The following is a 12,987-nucleotide window of genomic DNA, read 5'->3' as shown; positions in this document are numbered from 1 at the left end:
AAACACATGCAAAATCATTTCCAGGTTTGCCACAAATAATTAATAGAAGTAGATTGCGGTGATAAATCAAATAACACTTATTGCATAAAAACCTTTTATATTTTGGATTTATTATAGTTTTTTTAAAACTTTTTTTTATATATTTTTTTAATTCTTTAGTATCAATATCAAATTGGCTGAGTTTTTAAACTTGAAAGTTAAATATATTAAAATTAAGATTAAATGACATAACATGTAAACGTTAAAGGTTGATTTTAGTATTATGCCAAGATCAATCATCGCAGTTGAGCAACCAAAAACGTAATGTTGAAAAAGTGATAACTTTTCATATTTAAGTTTACCCAACTAAAACTAGATAGAGCTTCCACGCCGCAAATTGACAAAAACCAATGAGATCCAAATGGTAATGAGACCCATATGGTGGGTGACAAAAGGGTTGAGGGGTGTGTTGCTAGAGTGAGAAAGAGTACAATTGATAGAATTTATTGAGTTTATTATATTTAAGATTAAGATGGAATGTGTAATTATTGGAAAATTTAATTTATTATTAGGCAAATAATATCATCTTTTTTATTACTGTGATTAAAATATTTAACTGATTAAATAAAATAAAAATAATTAAAACAAATATTTTACCCTTAAAAATATTAATTCAAGATTACGCCAAGCATCTTTTTCTCTCTTTTGTTAACCACAAGCCTTTCACTTTTTGTATGGTTTTGACGAAGTATTGGGTCTAAAATTCACGTACTGCGTCTATTCGAAACAAAAATATTAAAACCGTGGGGAGCCCTCCAAAATAATACAAGAAAATCTAAAATTTGATACTCCCAAACTGGAGTAACATTCATTCAATGAATCAAAAGGTAAAATTAAGAAAAGCCCTCCCATCACATGCTTGAAAGCTACCACATGTTAGCACCTTTGCATGTGATTTTTATCTGTATAAAAATACACACTAAACAAAACCGATCCAATTGTTATTTGTCCTTTAATTATGGAATCTCAAAGTCTTTTATCTGGATTTGTTTATTAACAATAAACAATAGAAAGAATGGCAAAGCGGTTGGATTAGACCTCCCATCTCTCTTCCCACCCTTACCACTTAGGGTCAAAGTGCAAACTCCAAACACCCTCTTAACCTTCTTTTCCTCCAAAGGAACTCCGACCAACAAGACCTCTCCCCCCATTTCACTCAGCCTGCATTCTGATTCAGTGTGATTGACAGCTCTGTTCGATTCTGGAAGGGAAATCCTGAGCACATGGGATGATCTGTACAACTTAATTCATCTGACTTGGCAAAGCCTACCTATGGAATCAGTTCATACTAGCATGTATACATACCAATATCAGAACAAAAACACACTATACACCCAAAGGTGCTGACGTCTCTGGTTTGGCATCTATCTGCTTCAAAATGTTTAAGCCACATAACTTCATACACCCTGAAACATGGATGCCACTGCAGCTTTTAGTGCCGTAGGGAGTTTTCATTTCTTGAATTCAAACATTTCCATCAAATTACAGCACTGAAATCTCATGGTTAGCGGAAACTAGGGTACTCTGTAGATATCACAGTACTTGAAACCTAAACGAGTTCAGAGACCAAATTCAACCGGCTTTTGCTTAAGATGAGCTTTCAGGCCTCGAGGAAACAGACCAACCATTATACCCGTTAGCTAAATGGACCGTATCAAATATAAATGAAAGATACTGCGTTCTGAGTATTTTAAAAACTATATGTCTAAATTTCCCTATCTTGCCCCTCCAACATTTATTAACTTAGCATCATTGGTGCACCTCAGAATATCAACTCCGGTTCCCCGCTAGTAGCTAGTTTTCTACCTTTTACAGGCTCGGCCACCAAAAGACCCTCAAAAAGGGGTATAAAGTCAGTAGTTTACTGAGAAGCTGGTAAGCTACTGCCTTGGCAACAAATAGGAGGCCGAAAGACCTAAAACGGTACGGAAGCTTAACCATCTGCATTATGATATTGCCAATTTCGTGCCTTTCATTTAATATTTACAAACTCCTTATCTCCAAACATAGGCAAATTCCTACATTTTTAATGCAAACACGGAACTAGAATATGCTATCTTTACTATATGATAAATCAACATTTCCAACATTGTACCAGTTTATCAACAGAATAGCAAAAGCAGGCACAGATTTTGCTTATAAATTCTGCAATCTAAGCACTCAGAATAACCATAACACTAACATGGAACCTGTAAGAAAGGCCAAACTCAAACCTATTTCAAATATAAACCAGAAGAAGACAAATAAAATAGATCCTAGGGATCGACACTCGCAATTGACCATTATGATTTCGCTGGCAATACATCATAACCAATGGGTGACACAGCCAATAGGAAGGCAATTTTTTGGTTTAATTTTCATTGCCTGGTACACTGATGAGGGACAGGGTTGCACGGTCACCTTGCAGTAAATTTAGAAAATAGCAATGTCCTAAGATCAAAGTCATATATATATTTTGCATCTGCAATGTTTGTCCAACTATTCTATTTGAAAGATTCTTGAAAACTAAAAATGCATGTCACAACTCAAGACCTAAACTATCAATCCTCCTGTTGTAAGGTCTTAGATTGAGTAAAATGAATTACTCGGAACAATTTTTATTTCTAATGTTGCCAATATTAGAGTAAAAACAAGAACTGAAATTTTACAACATAAATCATAAAAAGACAAATGACCAAAGATCAGAAAAGAACCTCAAATTCCAATTGACATTGTCATTTCACTTAAATTTTCAGTAAGGAAAAAATTAAGTTTAGGCACTGCGCATTCTTCCTTTACTCTTCTTTACAAAACTCAGTCGAATTTGCTTGAGCCGTCTCCTCTTCCTAGCCATTTTCTCAGAAAAAGTCTCCCTCTTCTTCTCCTTCTTCACAGCTTTAGTTTTCTTCATATATCTTGGATCAACACGATATGGCTTAGGTTCCACTGGCACCCCATTTTTCAGAGCTTCATTGTAGAGTGCATTGGCTCGATCTAGCCGATTATGAGCACACCATTTCCCCATTAACAAATCATAAGTCTTAATGCCAGGCTCACACCCATCAGCCTTCATTTTCTTAAAAACACTCATGGCATGCTCAACCCTTTCAATCCCACACAAAATCTTCAGAAATCCATAATATTCTTTCTTGCCAAGCTGTTCACCAAATCCAGCAGATTTCATCCCGTCGATCATCTCATCTCCTTCTCCTATTCGAGCAGCCTGATACAAGCTACGAATCATAATCAAATAACTCTCTGCATTCGGATAACATCCCCACTCCCCCATCCTAAAAAACAACTTCATTGCATCCTCAGTTTTCCTAATCTTACAAAGGTTATTCAACAACAAATTAAAAGTCTCCACATTTCTTGGAACCCCATTAAAATCCATATCAAACAGAACTTTCTCAGCTTCCGAATGAAGTCGAAATGGATCTTTTTCCCTACAAAGCTTACAAACACAATCAAGCATTGCATTATACGCCATTGTACCGATCTCAAAACCTCCCCTATACATTTCCCCAGCTAATCTTCTGGCTTCTTCCAGCTTCCCATCAACACACCAACCTTTGATCAATAAGTCACATATCATCTCGTCCGGGAATATCTCGTTGGCTGAGTCTTTCACCAATTTCTCAGCATAACTCGCGTAGCCATTTTCACACAATTTCTCCACTACCAACTTCAGTGATTCTTTATCTCTTTTGAAACCATAATCCTTCTCCATTCTCTCGAAAAACCCCAGAACTTGAGTTGGCCTGCCAGCACGAACCAGCCTATCAATGGAGGAGTTAAGAGTTTTAGGCCCGGCAACAGACTTGTGATTGACAAGGAGATCGTGGGCAGCTTTGAAATCTTTTCTTCGACCGAAATAATCGACGAAAAACGAAAGCGTTTCATCGGTGTGGTTGAAATCGGGGTCCGATAAAACCCAATCGTTAAACCCTAAAACGGTTCGGCCAGCTTCAGGGGAGAGATTGAGGGTCTGGGAGATTAACAAAGGGGTTGGTTTGATGTGAGAAAAGTGAAGCTGGAGTCTAGGGGTGATAGCGACAGGGTCTAAAGAAGGGTCCTTGAGGAGTTCAGCCGAAAGAGATAAAGCAACCGGATCTGGGGTTTGAGGGCTAGGGTTCTGGCTGGAGAAGGGTTTAGATATCACAAATGGCAATTTGGGAAAATGGGTGGGCGTAAATTGAGGTTTCGGGGAAAGCAAAGCATGGGGTTGAAAGGGAGAAGGCGAAGAGACGCAACGGTGAAGCAGCCGACGGAGTTGCAGAGACGTTAATGGTGGCATTTTTTTTCAAAGAGAATGAAAATGGGTTGTAGAGAAGAGAGTGGAAGGAAGTCACTGATGAGAAAAATAAATTAAGTCTTCATTTAGGAAAAATGGTGAAAAACCCTAGAACTGGAGAAGCCAAACCCCTAATCTACAGTGTTAAAATGGACCCTGCAAGAAAGCCAGATTCTACTTAGCTGGGCTTCTTTGTTGACTAGTACTTCGGACTCATTTGGGCTTTGGGATCTTTTCAGAATAAATTAATTTTAAAATAATGATTTCAATCAAATGCATGTTGCCTATCGAATGAATTATATGAAACTATGATTTTGCGTTATTTTTATCTTGTTTCAATAATAAATCATATTTTTTTCTTGATTTTTAATTTTTTTTTCAAAAAAAAGTTTAAATCTAACTAAAAAGCTAAAAATCAGGAGGAAAAATCTAATTTGTCATTATTTTATTAGAAAGAGATAGATAATAGGATATCACAGTTTCATATAATCCCTTTTGATATATTGTTAATATGAATTTTTAAATAAAACAGTTGGTTTGAAACAAGAAAGTTGCAACACCACTACGGACTATTGCGCCCTATATCCCGAGCTAGTATCGCCCAACACCCTGGTATCGGATTCTCGAACCGCTGAAGGGCAGCACTTTTCTTGTGAAACGCCTTGGCCACAAAGTCCACAACCATGTTGCATTGGCACCTCCCATTGCAACGCCAACAAACCTTGAATGTGTCGCATCGAGCTGTTGGCAGTGATACCAACGGACCCATCCGTTATTACCCGTGTAGCTTCCAAATTATCATTCTCCAAGATCACCTGACAGTACCCTTTACCCTATGCTACCCGCAAGCCATCAATCATCTCCTAAAACTTTGCCCATAGCACAGAGATCTGTCTAATGCTTCGCTTGAACCCAGATAGCCAATTCCCGTAAGAGTTCCGAATCAACCCCCTACAACAACCGTGCCTGAAGCAACATCTATAGCAATATCGATGTTTACCTTGACTCAACCACTCAACGGCATATAGTAACCAGCCCCGCTCACGTTCCCACCATCGGGTTTAGCTTGTACCATGACCACCCCATGAGACATGGCCTCCGCCCAACAGTGCCTAGCAACCTTAGACTTCGACTTGCTTTCATTCTAAAAAATATACCTGTTTAGCCTCTCCCAAATCTGCCCCAATAATATTCCAATGCGAGCCACTTCACTAATATTCTCCATTATCTAAGCAACCAGCAGCTTGGTAAAGAACATGTCATCGGTCAAACAACCAAGCGCCAAATCGCCCTAACAGGCTCGCAGTGGCGAACGGCATGCAATACCAACTTAGTAGACTGTTGGCATAGGCTACAATATGGATTCTCCCTCGCAACTCTTATGGATTCACTAATACTCATCAACACCGATGATGACGCTTCTCATTAGTAAGGATTCTCCGTCGCAACACTAACCATATAAACTAACGCACTCGTTGCGGCACAGCCAATTTCCAAACCCGCTTCCAAATCAGTCTCTCCTTTTCCTAGTTGTTAATAGCAAAGTCCTGATACAAGTGAGGTAACGAGAACTGCCCCAATAGGGAACTACCCAAGCTAACTGCATCTCCTCCAAGTACATCAGATGGAACCGAACAGCCTTGTGTGCGATCAACTATGTTTCTGCCACCATGTTCGCAACCGTAATATCTTTCACCCCAATAACTTTACCCTCAACATAGTTAAAAAGCGGATCAATATTAACGATCCATCTATCCAACCAAAACCGGCAAGTGCAACCATTACCACCAAATGACATTGATGTGCACCTTCTTCCTCACTCATGAAAGTGATCGCCAAACATTGGAGTGCCTCGGTCTATCAATGTTCGTGGGAACCAAGTAAAAAACTTTATACTTCTCTCGTAACAATCGAACCCAAAGTGCCTCAATTATCAAAATAAAGCCATACTTGACGTTCATAAAAATTCCGTATTTAGATAAATTTATATATTTGATAAATTTTAAACAAAGATTAGAGGGGGATTGATGTAGTTTTTCCAAAACTACTGTACATAAAATCTTTTGCTTTTTGAGACGAAAAATTGATTATTCTAAACAATTTAAAGCATTTGGCAAAAAAAAAAAAGAAAATTAAAGCAACAATCAATAAAAGCACAAGTTGGTAAGCAGATTGTGATAGAAATAGATGAACAATTTTTGCAGTGTTCCATCACTTTTCAGCCGCCTATTTGTTCCTTTCAATCGATAAACAAATTATAAATATCCCAACTATGTAGGGTACTTTTCCCTAAATCTTTATAATAGAACTCTTCAGAAATTACATTGAAAACTGAAATGTGGCTTTATTTATTTTTGGCTTCCAACTCCACAAGGCATGTATGAACCAAATATTAGCACACGTGTCCGCAACCTCTATTTCGAGAGTTTTATTATTTGTTTGCATGAACTCCTCCAAATCCACTCTCAAGTCTCAAAATCCCCCAAACCCTTCTTTCAGGTATGTTTTTTCTTTTAACTGTTTTTTTTGTATTATTTTGGTAAATAAAAAAAGTTTATATTATTTTAGTTTTGTTTTATTTTTGTTTGTATTATTTTTGTAAAAGACCCAGGAAAATAATAGAAGAAATAAAAATGAGATGGGAAAAGGTCCCGCTTTATCAACAAGAAGTTGGAGGTATCGGAGAAGCATGTTCAGGGCCAGGCAAAAGATGGGGACACACATGTAACTCTATTAAAGGAGGCAGATTTCTCTATGTTTTTGGTGGTTATGGCAAGGATTACTGCCAAACCAATCAAGTTCATGTCTTTGACACTGGTGGGCTCCTTTTTGAACTCTGGTTTTCTTTTCCATTCTTGTTTCTTCTTTACGTGAAAATTTGAGGTTTACATTGTGGTTTTTATTTGGTATTTAAGATACAATGGATGTATTATATATGTTTTCTTAATCGATTATTTTTGGTGGATATGTTGCTGAAGTTTACATTTTATGGGTTTTATTGGGTTTAATCGTGTTATAAAATACATTTCTTAATCCCTTTATTTGTGCTTGGGTTAGCAAATAATGCTAGTATAAACTTTTCTTGCTTTTTGTTTGGTTAAAGGAATTTACGTTTATTATGGTTCATGTTTTTGGAACCATTTTCCCCATATAAGATGTCATTTCTTGTTTTTCCATACTTGTTAATTGCACGTATCACTCTTTACATACTTGGGTTGTTTAGCATAAATGATCTTAGGAGTTCATTTGAGATCCTTTAACCCCTCTTATATTCCCATAGTGAAAAGTGAGTTTTGATACTTGTTAATTGCTTGTAGCACTCTTTTTGTAATTGGGCTGTTTAGCATTTACGATCAATAACGGTCAGTAGAGATTCTTTAATCACTCTTTTATGTTTCATTGCAAACTTTTGCAATCTTGGGGTTTCAGACTTGTTTGCTTGAATCACTCTTTTTTTTGTACTTGGGTTGTTTAGCATTATGATATAGGGCTTCATTCACAATTCTTTAATCACTTTAAAATATTCCCATAATTGCAATATTTTTTCAGCTAAGCAAACATGGAGCCAACCTGTAACGAAGGGCACACCGCCTTCTGCAAGAGACAGCCATAGTTGTACCACTATTGGTGACAATCTATTTGTTTTTGGTGGTACTGATGGTGTGAAACCTCTCAAGGATCTACATATATTAGAAACCTGTGAGTTATTTTGGATTTCTTTGATTCACCTTTCATTACCCTTTATCTGCGTTTGCTTTTGTTTAAAGTAAATTCTATGAAAACTAATAATCCTACTTTAGAATCAATGATAGAAATCAACATAAACTTCCCCCTTTTAAAGTTTTTTTATAAGAACTAATGTATTTTGGAGATTGTCTTGAAACTTGGTTTAATGGTGCTCATATAATTTGTAAAAGACAGACAACTTATAGGGAACTGTACTTTCGGTTATACAAAGTGAATGGAGAGCAGTGGGCCCTGCGGAGCAATTTACTGGAAAATACTAGATGGCAATTAGAGCAATTGCAGGAAGTTATTTTTTATTTCAAGGCTAAGCCATTATCATTTGCCTTAAAGATTTTGCATGGAAACAACATTGCACATTTATTGGTTTGTGGTTTATTTAATAAATTTTCTGCCTAAAGTCAGCAGTTGATAATTAGTGCTAGAGAATGCAGTACTTCATTACATGTTTATGTTGCAGGCACAAACACATGGATTTGTCCAAGTGTAAGAGGTGAAGGGCCAGAGGAACGTGAGGGTCACGGTGCAGCTGTTGTTGGCAAACGACTCTTCATATTTGGTGGCTGTGGGAAATCTTCAGATAACAATGATGAAGTATATTACAACAATCTTTATATTTTAAATACAGGTGAACATCATAACAATAATTGTTACATCTTGACCTTTTTTTGTGTATGGTTATATTACATGTTTTTGATATCTTGAGTCTTGACTTTTAGAGACCTTTGTCTGGAAACTTGCGGCAATATCAGGAAACCCCCCATCTGCCCGCGATAGCCATACTTGCTCATCTTGGAAGAATAAAATTATTGTAATTGGCGGCGAAGATGCGCATGATTACTATTTGTCTGATGTCCATATCTTTGATGCAGGTATCAATTTAAAAAAAAAAAAAGTAACAGAGTTTTGCGTGTTTATGTGTTCTCTTCTATGGTTACATGTCTACAGTTTTCTTAGTTTACTCGGGATATTTGACTTACCGTACTACTTATATGTATGAAACAGTTAATAGCTTGCTGATATATGAATCTAAGTTTAATGTGCTGCTTTTAATGTTGTTTTGGAATTGTTTTATTTGTATTAGATACTCTTGCATGGAAAGAGTTGAATACCTTAGGCCAGATATTGCCACCTCGTGCTGGTCACTCCACTGTTGCTTTCGGCAAGAACTTATTTGTTTTTGGGGGATTTTCTTATGCTCAAAATCTTTATGATGATCTCTACATGCTTGATGTTGGTATGTATTACATGATTGTTTATCATGTTATCATCATCTTCAATTGAACTTATTCTTTCTTGATATCTACATGGATTAGTTTCTGTTTTGGAAACCTAAGAAATGCCATTAATAGACTCATTGCGCTTCCAGGTGTTCTTGACTAATCCCTAATTTAGAACTTATCACTATGTTCTTGGCTGCCTAAATATGGTAAACATTCAGTTTCAGCAAGTTGTTTCTTTACTTACCTTTTGAGTCTTAAGAAGAAACATTAAAGAGTCAAGTACTTAGTGTTCTTTTGCCATTCCTTTACATGGGAATCAAGAGACTTCTTATGTGTTTTCTTAGAATGTGTGTGCTTCAGGGTTTTTTTGGCGGCTTGAAAGGGTTATGGCTGATAAGACAATATTACTTATAAGTTTGGTTTGGTCAATTTATGTTTTCTATCATTGATGCAGAAACTGGCTTGTGGACCAAGGTGATTACTATGGGTGATGGCCCTTCAGCTAGATTTTCTGTTTCTGGGGATTGTTTGGATCCCCTAAAGGGCGGTGTTCTTATATTCATTGGTGGCTGCAATAAGACTCTCGAGGCACTGGATGACATGTATTACTTGTACACAGGTTTAATCTTTGTATTCTGTTTACCTTGAATTAAAAATAGCAATGGCTTGGCTGCTTTTCACATGTGGTTTGGTCCCCAGTATTCCATAAATCTTTTAGTCAACCACTTCTGCTGATTTTCTAATAGCAATTAATTTGACTTTCAGGACTTGTTGTAAAGGATGAAAGGAAGTTAGAGAAATTATCCTTGAGAAAGCAATTGAAGTTAAAGTGCCAACAAGAAAATCTTAGTAATCTTGTACGTGATAAAGCTTTTGTTAGTATTGAAGCTGACAATGATGTGCACCACCAACCCATATCTTTGTTTAGCTGTGGCCAAGCAAGTAAGGACGGTTTCATGAACTTAAAACTATATGCCACTCTTCTTCAATTTATATTCTTTAATGGTATAGGTTGCTTGTTTCTAATGTTTTGTGCTATCCTATGTATGACAGTGAAATGTTCTTGGCGGCCTAACTTAACTACAGTCTCAATGGACAAATGTTATTTTTAAGCGAGTACACAGACAAATAGAATGTTTCTATGTTACACGGATTTGGGTGTGAGTTGGAACCAGACTGATATATTCAATTTAGAGATACGGAAATGTTCTTTTAGGGGGGTGTTCCAGGATATGCGTCAGACATGAGTACTTTAAGAAAAATGAAGAGCCAGAGCAAAATGGAACTGTTCCCTCATTAGTATGAGTTAAATTTTGGAAAAAGTATTGTTATATAGTACTTATATTACCATCCAATTCTGCAGGAAGAGATAGTTTTCCATCAAACGAAGTTCTACTTCAGGGGAAGAAGATATTTCACGCTAATGTTACAGAGAGCTTCCCACATGGATATACCATCGAGACTATTATAGATGGGACGCATCTTCGAGGAATACTGTTTTCAAACAAACCCAACTCTATCGGTGTAGCCAATTATAATCTCTGTAGGTAGGAAATTCTTACTTCATCCTCCCTCCTTTAACCAACATTGGACATGGTAGCAACATTTTTTTTTATATAGTTCTGGTTTGTCTACCAGCATCCTTCGCTTTGCAAGTAACTTCTCGGATACTTTTGGTTGGTCTTAATACTGTGTACTCATTTCAGAAAAAGGACTTCCATGGAAAGTGGGGATTCTGTATTTGGTGATTGCAATAGCAATAGTAAATCAAAATCTTCAAGAAGCATGATGCAGGATTATGGAGATTGTAAGCAAGGTGATGTTCATGAGAAGGATTGTTCATTGCATGAGGCGGAAGCTCCTGCTCCGAGTTCAAGGAATCCTGCATCTTATGATCTATCAATCCACAAGGTTCATGAAAATCCCTGAATTTCTTTGTCAAAAATTGGATTATTATGCAATTTGCTACCAGCACATTGCTACTTGTCAACCCAGTTTGGTTACTGGAAGTTGAGAATTATTGAATCAGTGGACTATGCTAACACTTATCTTTTTATCTCTTTTTGGTTCCATTATCTCTTCTTTTTTTGATACACTCATGATTGACATTGCTTAGGCAGTAAGGCTCTATGTTGGACTTAGTGTTGAGTATCAGATATAGCTGTGTATGTTTGATTTTTTTTTTTCTAAGTTTTTCTATATATTTGGAGGATAGTACCTCCATACCCATTTCCAAATATGTGTTGGACATAGTTGTTTAGGGAAAATGATGAATCGGAGTAATGTAGGTTAGGCCTTTGAACAGTCATTGCAATATATGCCCTTGTGGAATAATTGAAGAATGTTAAGCTCCACTTTTAGTTACAATAGCCATTCATTATTTGTTTCGATAGTCTGTTGGTGTCAAAATGGGTTGTTGATTGGTATATGTCATCATATAACAAGTTTGTGCTGTTTGTTTTTCTCACAGGACCTTGCAAAGCAAGAATCATCCGTAGCTCATCTCAACTTAACTGATGATAAGGCCAACGATGCACCAAACTCTGGCAGTGAAGTTCTGAAAGGCATTGGATCTGTGAGGACAGATTTCTCCGTTGCCTTATCTCCAAGAAAGGTACAAATGATAGAAGAATCATTTTCTTTTCTGCCAATCTTAGTATCTTCTGGACATGCAAAAGGTGAAAATCACTTTCTTCTTGCTTTTCGACATCCATCGTTCTTTACAGCTCAATGCTGCTGGATTTTAACTTTGCATTTTAAATCATAGCTTTAAGATTGGATTATTCAAAGCCTATTTTACTCTGACTTTGTTGAGTGTAGTATGTGTTCGACACTTACTTAAAGCCAAAAAAGAAAAATAGTCAGAGCAACATAGTTTAAAGATGTTAGTTTATGATAAATAAACGTTTTTATCTTAAGAGAGATAAATAAACTGCATGCAACTTATTAGAATTCATTATTTTGCATAATTTGGTGTAGTGAATCTTCTGATGACAAATTTTTCTTAATATTTTGGCAGATGAGTAGAGAGCAGACACCTTGGAGTGCAACAAACCCAAAATATCATTACAAACAGTGAATTAATCTTTAGACACCCCCCTCTGGAAGCCATATATGCATTTATTGCCTCAACTTGGCCACAGATGTGCATATGGCTCAATCTATTTAGGTTGCATACTAACTGGTGATCAGTGCCCCATTAATTCCCTTCTGTTATGCTTTGTAACAAGGAATACCCCCGTTTTATACGAATTCTTACATGCATGAAACTAGTTTTGTTTAGAAGTGTTAATAGGAGGATGATTTACTGGCTTAAAACTGAGCTTGTTTTTGCAACGAGGAAAAGTAAGGTTGCAGAGGAAGACTGCATTACACCACCTGCGGATTGTTTTTGGATTTAGTTATGTTGAAATCTTGCTGTTCTGTTTGCAATGTACGGAGCAGAGAATGTCGGTACTATTTTGACGGAGCAGAAAATTTTGACCAAAATTGTTGGACTGTTTAAAATACATTTTTGAGAATTTTCAACAGCACATCATGAAGAATATCAAGTTAAGCATGGATATTAATTTTTTTTTTATTTTCCAAGGAAGTTTACATTAATATCATCCCCATTTATTCCATTTCATATTAAGATATTTTCGAGTTGATTACAATGGAATTAAAAATTCACAAGTTTGTCATTATTTTATATGCAAGATAGAGAAA

At 36.5% G+C, this 12,987-nt stretch overlaps 2 protein-coding genes across 3 annotated transcripts; one reads left to right on the top strand and one right to left on the bottom strand.

Moving 5' to 3' along the window:
- Window positions 1-2,611: 2,611 nt before the first annotated feature.
- Window positions 2,612-4,491, bottom strand: LOC107946554 (pentatricopeptide repeat-containing protein PNM1, mitochondrial). Its single transcript, XM_041107152.1, has one exon. It carries the CDS (start codon window positions 4,313-4,315, stop codon window positions 2,792-2,794), a length of 1,524 nt encoding a protein of 507 aa, XP_040963086.1. The 5' UTR covers window positions 4,316-4,491; the 3' UTR covers window positions 2,612-2,791.
- Window positions 4,492-6,621: 2,130 nt separating this feature from the next.
- On the top strand, window positions 6,622-12,932 carry LOC107946552 (kelch domain-containing protein 3). Of its 2 annotated transcripts, XM_016880941.2 has the most exons (12): window positions 6,624-6,811; window positions 6,918-7,129; window positions 7,862-8,011; window positions 8,517-8,684; window positions 8,776-8,928; window positions 9,141-9,293; window positions 9,734-9,898; window positions 10,045-10,221; window positions 10,643-10,826; window positions 10,986-11,190; window positions 11,750-11,893; window positions 12,299-12,932. In XM_016880941.2, exons 1-12 carry the CDS (start codon window positions 6,693-6,695, stop codon window positions 12,356-12,358), a joined length of 1,890 nt encoding a protein of 629 aa, XP_016736430.1. In that variant the 5' UTR covers window positions 6,624-6,692; the 3' UTR covers window positions 12,359-12,932. The 2 variants fall into 2 exon arrangements, with proteins under 2 accessions (XP_016736431.1, XP_016736430.1); XM_016880942.2 differs by lacking the exon at window positions 9,141-9,293 and having other exon boundaries at window positions 6,622-6,811.
- The last annotated feature ends 55 nt before the right edge of the window (window positions 12,933-12,987 follow it).

This window comes from Gossypium hirsutum, chromosome D12, assembly GCF_007990345.1.
Source record: "Gossypium hirsutum isolate 1008001.06 chromosome D12, Gossypium_hirsutum_v2.1, whole genome shotgun sequence".
Taxonomy (NCBI): Eukaryota; Viridiplantae; Streptophyta; class Magnoliopsida; order Malvales; family Malvaceae; genus Gossypium; species Gossypium hirsutum.
The sequence above is the reverse complement of the archived record's forward strand: the minus strand, read 5'-3'. Positions and strand labels throughout refer to the sequence as shown.

Bases quoted from the DNA above. Each gene is read 5' to 3' on its own strand.
- LOC107946554 (XM_041107152.1), bottom strand. From the start codon at position 4,315: ATGCCACCATTAACGTCTCTGCAACTCCGTCGGCTGCTTCACCGTTGC.
- LOC107946552 (XM_016880941.2), top strand. From the start codon at position 6,693: ATGAACCAAATATTAGCACACGTGTCCGCAACCTCTATTTCGAGAGTT. The intron at 6,812-6,917 runs GTATGTTTTTTC...TTTTTGTAAAAG, and splicing joins CCCCCAAACCCTTCTTTCAG to ACCCAGGAAAATAATAGAAG. The intron at 11,894-12,298 runs GTACAAATGATA...ATATTTTGGCAG, and splicing joins TTGCCTTATCTCCAAGAAAG to ATGAGTAGAGAGCAGACACC.